The 12,500-nt window shown below is 34.4% G+C and overlaps 1 protein-coding gene across 2 annotated transcripts in view; it reads left to right on the forward strand.

The window, feature by feature from the left end:
* Positions 1-12,500, forward strand: part of LOC143226455 (synapsin-like) — a 191,513-nt gene that overhangs the window by 49,947 nt on the left and 129,066 nt on the right. For both annotated transcript variants that reach the window (XM_076457451.1, XM_076457452.1), the window contains exons 4-6: positions 1,834-1,925; positions 2,420-2,570; positions 8,261-8,350. In XM_076457451.1, coding sequence (XP_076313566.1) covers positions 1,891-1,925; positions 2,420-2,570; positions 8,261-8,350 — 276 coding nt within the window. In that variant the 5' untranslated portion in view covers positions 1,834-1,890. The remainder of the gene's footprint in view (positions 1-1,833; positions 1,926-2,419; positions 2,571-8,260; positions 8,351-12,500) is intronic.

The raw sequence follows: 12,500 nt of genomic DNA on the forward strand, positions 1-12,500 counted from the left end.
AATATGGATCAAAATAAACACCCTTTACATCAAACATGCTCGCCCTTTCAGCCATAGGAGCGTGATTATTCTTTCTCAATAATTTTAGTCCTATCTCGTTTCCTCCTTAATCTAATTTGATAAAGTACTTAACTTCAATTTAGACAGTTTCAAGTACACGTAGAATTTAAAGCGTACTTTTCAACTGTTAGTGTTTTAATAAGAAGTTTACGTTAATTCTTCCAATATCGAGTTTTTACAATTACTTTTAATTTTTTTACAACATATTAAAACCGTTAGGCGTAAACCAATAGGAAGGTTTGTAGTTAATATTTTCGCTTTTCATCTTAAGTTTGTTTTGAATTTCGCGAAAAGCTACACGAAGGCTATCTGCGCTAGTCGTTCCTCATTTAGCAGTGTAAGACTAGAGGGCAGGCAGCTAGTCATCACCACCCACCGCCAACTCTTAGGCTACTCTTTTACCAGCGAATAGTGGGATTGACCGTCACATTATAACGCTACCTTGGCTGAAAGAGAGAGCATTTTTGGTGTGATGGAGATTTGAAACCGAAACCCTCAAATTACGAGTCGAGTGCATTAACCACCTGGCCATGCCGGGCCTCAGCTTAAGTTATAAATACAAGCAACCTAACATTTTTAGCACAGTTCAAAATATTCATTGAAGAAAAACACATTTATAATAAAATTTTAGCTGGAAATATTCAACAATAAGATTCCAGTTTTGACATCGTTTAATTTCTCATATTTCAGATACATGATTACTTCATAGGTAATTTACAATAACTTCTGGTCAAGCCAAGCTAGCCCGGCATGGCCAGGTGGTTAAGACATTTGACTCGTAATCTGAGGGTGGCGGGTTTGAATCCCCGTAACACCAAACATGTTTGCCCTTTCAGCCGTGAGAGCGTTATAATGTGACGGTCAATTCCATTATTCGTTGGTAAAAGAGTAGCCCAAGAGTTGGCGGTATATAGTGATGACTAGCTGTCTTCCCTCTAATCTTACGCAATTAAATTAGGAACGGCTAACGCAGATACACCTCGTGTAGCTTTGCGCCAAATTCAAATTAAATCAAGCTACCCATAAAGATCAGAACCAAACGTTAACCATTTATGAATACAGGGAATTTAATATATTCTTCCCCTATTAGTTCTTATAACCATAGAAACACATGTTTCTCATCGGTTAGAGAACCCCCGCTGTTAGTGACATCTCAGATCGTATTACTAATTGTAACAGTAAGAGAAATGAAAAAAAAAAAATGCTGTGGGGTGGGGAGTTTAAATCTCTGACTTAACTGAGTTTGAAGAAAAAACAGAACATGGTATTAAATGAAGTTAATATTTATTTATGACAGAGCAAATCTAACAGAATGATTGCCCAGAATGTTGGCAAAAAACCTGGCCAAAGTCGAAATGAAATGACAGCTAGATTGAAAGAGATAATCATTATATAGAGAGAACACAATATGATGATTTCTCTTCCTGTTTGCAGTAGTTATTCTAGTTACTTGGTCACTCCAGGAGTTCAAATATAATGGAAATAGTTTCCAAATATTGCTCAACTTCTACACTGTTGATTTACTAAAAAGATATATAATGCAAACCACATAGTTCTTCCATTGAAAAGTTAATCACCACCAAAGGGGTGAAGACCTGGCACGCTAGCAAGTTAGTCAAAATTCAGAATTGGTCTTTCTCTATCGCGTGCTCTAATACGAAGACTTTCGAAAGGGTTTGTTCAGCTTTCTAAAATATATTAAAAAGGAAAAGAAACATCTGGTGCCCAAAATGTAAAAGTGTTTTTGTTCTGATGACGTTTTTCTTGTTGCAGGCTGAGCTGAAAGACATCAACCTAACAGCCAATTCAGAATCAGGAACAATTGTCAGCATGATTGTGGATAGAAACGGCACTAAGGTTGTGAGGTTAGTGACATACCTGACAAAACGTATCTTTAAAATATCGTATCGACCACGCAATTTTACTACAAAAACATTAGTTTAAGTTTCATTAAGATTACGAAAATTTGACATTCTGGTGATTTGGCGCAAATACTGATCTATTTCTCGCAATGTACTCCTTTTTTTTTACGTTAATTATGTAAGAGCAAAAATAATGGCTAAAAGAAAACACCATAAAATAAAATGTAAAAGACCATTATGGTAGGAAATATTAATCTTGAATATTTTCCTCTAGATGTCGCTAAAAAGGAATTTGTATTTTCCTGAAGAATCTAATTTACATTTGTAATAGCAAGTATATTGTTTTCATTGTTATTATGTAGAGACAGAACAATGACAGTTCTTTAGAATAGTTACAAAAATTAACATAAGAGGGAAAAGAATTACAACCAATAGTAATAAATGTTTCATTTTCAACATATAATAACACGTGTTTTCCTTTATCGTTTTTTCTTTAGGTCTTTTAGCCCCGATTTTGTTCTCTTTCGCCAAAACATCCGGGACTCCAACAATGACTTCAGAAATCTGCTGCTGGGCTTTAAATATGGAAGTATTCCGAGCATTAACACGGTTCACAGTTTATATAATTTTCAGGACAAACCTTGGGTGGTAAGTTTTTGTAGTTCTTTCAATACTACAGCACTGAGGACTCTTATTTAGTTACTTTAATTCATAAACATCAAAGATCTGGTATGGCCAGATGGTTAAGGCACTCGACTCGTTATACGAAGGTTGCGGGTTCGAATCCCCGTTACACCAAACATGCTTGCCCTTTCAGTCGTGGGGGTGTTATAATGTGACGATCTATCCCACTATTCGTTGATAAAAGAGTAATTCAAAAGTAAGCTGTGAGTGGTGATGACTAACTGCTTTTTCTCTAGCCTAACACTGTTAAATTAGAGACGGCTAACGCAGATAGTCCTCGTGTAACTTTGCGCGAAATTCAAAACAAACCAAAACCACAAACTTGAAAAAGATCTAAGCTATTTCTTGTGCAGTCTTGGAGTTAAAAGGGGTAAAAACAAGGTAATCAGCCAGTAGTAAACGCCGCTACACGAACTATGTATGACTCTTAGTTTATTGTTTTTATAACGTACTCCACGCTTAAAGTTTGGAGAATAACTTAGGGTCATTACCTCTCAAATCTTGTAGTTCTTAATGCGTTAACCACCCAGCCGGTATCAATTAAGTTATGCTAGAAAATGTTTGTTTTCAGATTTACAGTGGTCACACAATATAAATATTTATGAAACTAATTGTTACTAAATAAAAGTGTTTAAGTGTGTGCTTTTCGAATTTTTTACGTGAATCTATGCAAGTGTTATCTATGCACAGCTATCGCTAATAGCGAACTGATACACAAAGGGAAGCCAACTAGTCAATAGCGTCTACTATGACTTCTTGGGTTACTCTTGTCTTGTCAGTTTTGCTGCTTCTTCCTTACAGGAATCCATGCTTCTAAAGTGTGGATTGTGTTTCTGCAGAACAAGGCACGAACCCTGATCTTTCAGATTCCTCTATCCACCAGACTCAGTATTTTTCACCCTCTTTGGATTTCACGAAAACTAACAATTACACAAAAACTGATAGAATATTAATTTGTACTTCGTAATGCTTTTCGTTGTATTTGCTTGTTAGTACTACCAAAAGTTTAGGATGGTAGCAAACCAGTTCCTGGTGTGTATGTTTTGAATTTCGAGAAAAGCTACACGAGGGCTATCTGCGCTAGCCGTCCCTAATTTAGCAGTGTATGACAAGAGGGAAGGCAGTTAGTCATCACCACCCACCGCCAACTCTTGGGCTACTCTTTTATCGACGATAGTGGGATTGATCGTCACATTATAACGCCACCACGACTGAAAGGGCGAGCATGTTTGGTGGGACGGGGATTCGAGCCCGCGACTCTCAGATTACAAATCGAGCGCCCTAATGACCTGGCCATGCTGGACCCTGGTTTCTGGTATAGAAAAGTTTGAGAAACGTTACACTAGACCTTAGTTTTTCAAACTATGCTCCGCGAGGAAATTTTGGAATGTTAATTTTTTTTCCTAAAACTATAAAATTGAACCAGAATACGCTGTACAAAAGAAGTAAAATATATATTTAATCTAATACGTTTATTGCGTATTAGGCCTTTTAATATTTTATTCTGCCTAACGTCAGAGGATTTTATTTAGCTTATGGGAAGTCCTCGTGGTGAAAGTGTTAATACAATCTCATTTAACTTCGACAGTGGCACCACTGGTTGCTAGAAGATATGGTACCATCTCAAGACCGCATGCGTCATTGGAGATGCAAGTAATTTTCGTATGAAACATCGTTCAGCCGTGGGTAGTGACGCCAACTCTCTCTTGAAACCCAGATCTGGATTAGCGGCTAAATCTCGAAGGAAATGAAGCAAAGTGAAACACGACGTCATGGTTGAAACTTGTCCAAATTTGAAACATTGTGATGCAATTAGATGCAGTATCAATTTCAAAGTATATTTATATGAAGTATAATTATATTTCTGACAATTATAAGTGGTAATTGTTAGGTTAGGTTAGATTCATTGTAGTTTAATTAGATAAACTTGGTACCAATGAACTCTATGACGTCATACGCTCGCATGACGTCATGTTTCGTTTTGTTTCATTTCGTTCGAGATTTAGATGCCCGTCAGATCTGGCTTAATATTTTGTTATTTGGCTTAAAATTTCTGCTTAAAAAACAAAAAAATAAAATAAAAATAATATGTTACCATTTTCTTTTAGAAAAATATATTATTCTAGAGGCCTACTCTTTTTTTCAACAAATCTTTATTTCTGACTTCGTTATGACAACACTGACCTTAGGTCAGCATGTCATTGTATGATGATAAAACTCAAGTTTTTAAACGAATTTTCAGGCCGGGCATAGCCAGGTAGGTTAAGACGTGCGACTCATAATCGGAGGATTGGGGGTTTGCATCCCTGTCGCACCAAACATGCTCGCTTTTTCAGCTGTTGGGGCGTTATAATGTGACAGTCAATCCCACTATTTGTTGGTAAAAGAGTAGCCCAAGAGTTGGCGGTGGGTGGTGATGACTAGCTGCCTTACACTGCTAAATTAGGGACGGCTAGCGCAGATAACCCTCGAGTAGCTTTGCGCGAAATTCAAAAACAAACAATGAACGAGTTTTAATTAAGAAGGTATTTTGTGCCCGTGAAAATACTTTTGAAGTGCTACTGTTTGTCCACCAGGATAACAAAGATGCTCTTATTGCTTCATATCGTGTTAGTTACCGCATTGCAAAAGCAGGTGAAGCTTATACATTTGCAGAAGATTTGTTAAAACCATGTGCCAAAGATTTGGTAGGGTGCACGATTGATGAGAATTATCTTAACATTAACTCTGTGCCCTTTTCTGATAACTCAGTTTCTCGAAGAGTCAAGGATATATCAGCTAATTGATTAACGGAGTTAATAAGGCGAGTAAAAGAGTTCAACTTTCTTGCTTCAGATGGATGAATCAACAAATGTCGCAGGTTGTGTGATGTTGCATATGTTTGTTCGCTATATTCACGAAGCTAGTTTTGAAGAAGACATGCTAATTTGCAAACCTTTGCCTACTCAAACAACAGGCGAAGAAATACGTACAACTGATCGATTTATTTATGGAAGAACATGAGATCCCATGGCAGCTTTGATCAAGTACTTGCACTGACGGGGCTGCAACTATGACTGGAAAATTTTCAAGTGTAGTGGCACTCAAAAAAAACCGGATATCGAGAGTATCCACTGCTGTCTTCATCACTTGCAGTGAAACGAATGCCAGAAGACACAAGGGGTATTGAGTGATATCATAAAAAATATTTAATTTTATAAAATTGAGATCACTCAACATGAGGATCTTCAGTTTACTCTGTGAAGATATGGGAAGTTTTCATAAGCATTTGCTGCTTCATACTAAAGTCTGATGGTTTTTCTCAGAGAAAAGTGCTTGTTCGGTTTTACCAGCTGCGTGAGGAAATGGGTTTCTCTTTATCTGAATGTCATTTTGAACTTGCATGCAAATTAAGGGACAAATGCTGGATACATAAAATGACTTACCTTTCAGACTATTTGCCTATCTAAATGAAGTGAATGCTACAATGCAGGGTAACGTACTTCAAAGCTCAGAGTAAAATGGAAGCACTTCAACGTAAGCTAAATTCTGAGGTGAATGTATACTTATGGAAGAACTCAACTGCTTCGAAAATCTCAGTGGGTTTTTACTTATGAATTAAATTTTTTAAGTGAAGATGTAAAGTTTGTCTTGCAGCACACATCTGATTTGTGTACAACTACTGTGGAGTACTTCCCTCCTCATTTAGAAAAGTTACTGTGGATTCAAAATCCCTTTGTTGACTCTGCAAATATCAATGATTTACCTTTGAAAAAGGAAAAACAGCTTATAGAAATTTCAACTGATTACACCCTAAAAACAAAATTTCAACAGAAAGAAATTACACAATTTTGGATTCAAATGTTCATGGAATAATTTGAAATAAGTAACAGATCTTTGAAAATTTTGATGGTTTTCCAACAACATAGCTTTGTGAGCAAACATTTTCACTGTATACAGCTACAAAGACCAAATTTAGAAACAGGCTAAATATTAAAGATGATTTGCGCTTACAGGTATCAACTATGACTCCAAATATTGAATTACTTTGTGAACAAAAACAAGCCCATCCGAGCCACTAATAAATAAATACACTGTACTTTTACTGATAGACTTTTTGCAATCAGAAATTCCTGAACAAGTAGAAGTAAAAATATTTCTTTAAATATTGATACTTTTAATAAATTTATATTCTAAAACAACTGAAGTAAACTTTATCTAGTGCTAGTGATCGATCGTTTGTATTTTTAGTGTATTTTGTATTAAGGCTCCAGAATTTTTTTCTTTCTTACGTGAAGCTCCGCAGGTGTAAAATGGTTGTGAACACCTGCACTAGATTATACTTGGTACAGTAAATGAAATAAAGAAATACAGTCAAACATCGATATAAGGCGCTAGTTGGGGTCCAAAAAATTCGACCGCGTTGTATCTGATTGCGCCTTATACCGATTTGATTATATATTTTTTTGACCCTCGGGGTGAGCGATAATGCAAAATTTACGCGTTTTGTAGTGAAATAAAGAAAAACAAACAAAACTACTTACACCAATGATATAGCATTTTTTTATTTATTTTTATTTATTAAACTCAATTTTAAGACTGAAATTAAATGTAAAAAGCAGAATTCTAAAGAAATTTATCGAATTCATTACTTTGATGGGGGGTGATATTCTAAAAGTAGTTCCGTCAGAGCAATCATGTGATCGTTTTTACGATTAGACGCTGATTAAAATTAGTTCAATTTTAAAAGTTAATACATATAGTAATTAATTTTGATAATTTATTTACTAATTATTAAAATCTAAGTACAAACTGAAGTCAAATAATTACCAGATAAAAAAAATGTCATGGCAAAGTTTAAATTACGAATTCAGTACTGAAACAAAAACGGATTTTTGTAGAGTGCGGTAATCTTTCCATCTCTGCTGGTAAGGTTCTCTGCCGGCGGGTGTGCTGGGCAATTATCCAATAGTAGTACGGCCTTCTCTTCTTTCTTCTGTGTTCTGAGGTGCTTCCTGACCGCTGGGACGAATTCCTGATGAAACCATTCTTCAAAGATTGTTGCTGTCATCCATGCGTTTTTTGCTGCTGTTGTAGTCAAGTGGTAGTGTCTTCATGTTGAGGTGATGGAAACATCTTGGTTGTCGAAACTTGCCAATGAGTAGTGGTCGAATCTTGTGGGTGCCGCTCCAGTTACAGGTGAAAAGTAAAGTTGCTCTGTCTTTGACTTGCTTGTATCCTGATGTCTGGGTCTCTGTCCGAAGTGCGAATGTCCTATCTGGCATAGCCTTGTAGTAAAGTGCTGTCTCATCACAATTGTAGATCTGGTTCAGTTCCAAGTTATTCTCCTTGATGTAATCCTGTAGTTGAGGGATGAATTCCACTGCTGCTGCTATATCTGCCGACTTTGCCTCTCCACAAATCTTGATCTGGTTGATGCCGTGCCGCTCCTTGAAAATTTGGGGCCTAAGACCCCATCGCGCCCAACTGATTATCGCGCTTTATCGATGCGTTTTATATCGATGTTTACCTGTATTATAGAGATTTAATATGTAAATGTTGTTGTCCTAAAAACGTGTAATTTTTTCATGATTAATGAAAATTATTATTGGAATATTATCACAATACGTTTTGATTGAGAAGAGATTATTATAAGAAATTTATTTTTGTTCCAGTTCTCCCAGTTGTTGCATATTCAGAGGCGCCTGGGTAAGGAAAACTTTCCACTTATTGAACAGACGTTTTATCCCAACCATCAAGAAATGGTAAGCTGAATCTTAACGATATATTTCTGAAGTCTCTCTTTCATGAGTTGATTTACTATTTATTGACGGTTATCTTAAGATTCCTCTACATGTGAAAATAACTCAGTGAAATCAGGAAGTAAAACGTGTGGAACTAAATAAGTATTCAAAACTAAGGAAAGACAGCAATTAAAACTTACAGAACAATTCACAATCAGAAACTTAAGTCTTGCAGAATGCACAAAACAAGGAGAAATCAATAATAAATTATCAGAAGAAGCAGAAAATAAATTTTACAGGATCTACTAAACATAGAAGAAAATCAGTAATTAAAACTTGTAGAACTAAATGGACTCGTCAGGCGTAACAAAACTAAATGAAATAGCTAGGTAACCATCAAAACTAACCGCAATCTCAAGTATAACTAGGTTCGTCAAAACACACGAAACTTTTAAATATTACAGTCTCAGCAAAAAAAAGTATTGAAGAAATAAGATAAATAGGTAAGTACGTTCTTCGATATCTTATTACATATTTTTAACACCTCTTCTTCGTAAACTTTCGGTTCAACAAAATAGCATAAATATGGCGATTCCTGCACTGGTTAATCACATACATGTTACACTGTTTTTCTGCTGGAATTCCTGCTTTTGTACCTAAGATATGTCGTTGCCAAGGTTACATTAATAACCTCAGCCTCAACTTACGTTCTAATAGACAGTTGGTACCATGCGTAATTAAATAAGGTTAAGATACTCACTTGACAGTTATAAATTATAAATTAAAATGTAAGGAAAATTTATTACTTCTAAGTCTAGAACCCAAAGTGCATCATATTATAATTCTTTCTCCACTTAATCATACTGAAACTTTACAGTCGTTTCGAAAGTTTGATTTATTAGTAAATAATTAACCTATTCATGAGTAACCGTAACAGGGAGCAACGCTGGTCTTTAGAGAAACTTGAGTAAATGGTCGAAACGTAATAAGTGGAAAACATATTTCGTACGGGGTGATACGTTTTCAATAAAAATAGTTATTATTTGGGATGGGCGGAAGAATTCTAAAACAATTATTGACGACTTCAAAATGGAGATATTTTGTTTGGAGGCAGAAAACTTTGCTGCTGGTTTAGTAATGAAAATATGATTATTTTATGTTCGTGAATTGAATCTCATGAATGTCATAATATGTCAAAACTATTCTGCATTAAAACTGTTTAAATAGAGTTAGAATTAACATACGAAATTATATTGTACATTTATGGTAAAAACATATCGAAAGCTAAAGGAAATACTTTCTTTAGACACACAATTTAGGGATACACCAAAATGTATCATACATAAAAAATTAGTACAAAGCCTGTTTGTAACAACTTGAAAATATGATTACTAGCCTTCCGTGGGTTTCTCCCTACAAATTTACACAATACTGCAGTAATGAAAATTATTTAATTGTAGTTGATAAAAATAAATATATCGTTTCGTGACATTTTCAAACAATAAATTTCTATGTAAAGTTAACAAACTATATCGTCCCAAAAACATCATATATATATAAATATAAACACAAGTATAGTTTTAGTTATCTACATATATATATATATATATATCATCAGTAGTGATAGTAGAGATATAGTTATATGTATTCATCAGTAGTGATAGTAGAGATACAGTTGCTTCTCTCGCCTCACGCCTTTTTGTAGTAAATTTCTACCATCTAGTGAGTTTTGACATCTTTTTAGTTGTTCTATGAATATCCGTATTGTTCGTCCAATCGTATGTATTTATTTTTGTACGTCATTTGAAAGTTTATTTCCAGTAATGAAAGAACTATGTAATAACTGACACACAATGTAGGCCTATAACTAAAATCTTGTGTTTATATATACGTATACACATGTGTGTGTGTGTATATATATATATATATATATACATATAACTATATCTCTACTATCACTACTGATGAATACATATAACTATATCTCTACTATCACTACTGATGAATACATATAACTATATCTCTACTATCACTACTGATGAATACATATAACTATATCTCTACTATCACTACTGATGAATACATATAACTATATCTCTACTATCACTACTGATGAATACATATAACTATATCTCTACTATCACTACTGATGAATACATATAACTATATATCTCTACTATCACTACTGATGAATACATATAACTATATCTCTACTATCACTACTGATGAATACATATAACTATATCTCTACTATCACTACTGATGAATACATATAACTATATCTCTACTATCACTACTGATGAATACATATAACTATATCTCTACTATCACTACTGATGAATACATATAACTATATCTCTACTATCACTACTGATGAATACATATAACTATATCTCTACTATCACTACTGATGAATACATATAACTATATCTCTACTATCACTACTGATGAATACATATAACTATATCTCTATCACTACTGATGAATACATATAACTATATCTCTACTATCACTACTGATGAATACATATAACTATATCTCTACTATCACTACTGATGAATACATATAACTATATCTCTACTATCACTACTGATGAATACATATAACTATATCTCTACTATCACTACTGATGAATACATATAACTATATCTCTACTATCACTACTGATGAATACATATAACTATATCTCTACTATCACTACTGATGAATACATATAACTATATCTCTACTGTGAATACATATGATATACTACTGTATACATATAACTATATCTCTACTGTCACTACTGATGAATACATATAACTATATCTCTACTATCACTACTGATGAATACATATAACTATATCTCTACTGTCACTACTGATGAATACATATAACTATATCTCTACTGTCACTACTGATGAATACATATAACTATATCTCTACTGTCACTACTGATGAATACATATAACTATATCTCTACTATCACTACTGATGAATACATATTACTTTCATTGTTTGTTTTGCTTATAAACTATACGCTGTTAGCAAATTTAATAGGAAAGTTATCCGCAAAGCCTACAACAGTCATAGTCAGTACGATCAGCGATTTCAAAGTTTATATCTTTATTTATATTAATGTGTTTGATATTAAAATAAAGAAGGTAAAGACGAACACTTCTCATTTTGTAAATAAAACTAAACAGTTATAATTATATTTGGCGTTCGTGAACAGGATGCTTGGTTTGTACTTTAGATGTTGTCACTCGCACAGTCATTTCAAAATAAGTGAAAATATACGACCAGAAACATCTTCCTCGCAAATACTGTAACTTCGAAACAATGAAAAATCGATTCTGCAACAAGTCTACGCGTAATGATAAAAAATTTTTGTTATAAGCGTGTGTTTTAATATTTGTTCGTTATTGTTTCCACGTCTTGCGGTCTTTTTCCACTGAATGTTATAAGAGCTGTAAAGCGCCTAACCAGTACTAACTTTGATTTATTTTTTTTTAAATATTAGATATATTGATACAATGTCTGATAGAAACCAAGGCGTAAAGTTTTATCTTCCTACTGCAAACTGACATTTTTACCGATTTATTCGCTTAGAAATAACCATTTACTGACTGAGACGGTAACCACTTCGCTGTAGATTCCAGCAGTGTTAACTTCAGAAAGCCCGTAAAAATTTTTTACATTAATTAATAGACCAATCAGTTAAAAACACACGTTAATTTTTGTTTATTTCATGTGGTAATGTAAAGATTGTTTTTATTAGTTTCTGAAAATGAAAAGGATTTCCCACCAATCTGCACCTATTTATATTACATTGAATAATAGTTATTAATTTCTCAAAAAAATAGGTGAAGGAATGGGATCAGGGACCATTCCTCTAGATCCACTACTGTTGGTATCAAATAATGTAATTATTAATTCATAAAAAGGCCTGGCATGGCTAGGTGGTTAAGGCATTCGACTTGTAATACGAGGGTCGCGAGTTCGAATCCCTGTCGTACCAAACATGCTCGCCCTCTCAGCCATGGGAGCATTATAATGTTCCGGTCAATCCCACTATTCGTTGGTAAAAAGGTAGCGCAAGAGTTGGCGGTGGGTAGTGATGACTAGCTGCCTTCCCTCTAGTCTTACACTGCTAAATTAGGGACGGCTAGCGCAGATAGCCCTCGTGTAG

The sequence above is a fragment of the Tachypleus tridentatus genome, chromosome 9, assembly GCF_004210375.1.
Source record: "Tachypleus tridentatus isolate NWPU-2018 chromosome 9, ASM421037v1, whole genome shotgun sequence".
NCBI lineage: Eukaryota > Metazoa > Arthropoda > Merostomata > Xiphosura > Limulidae > Tachypleus > Tachypleus tridentatus.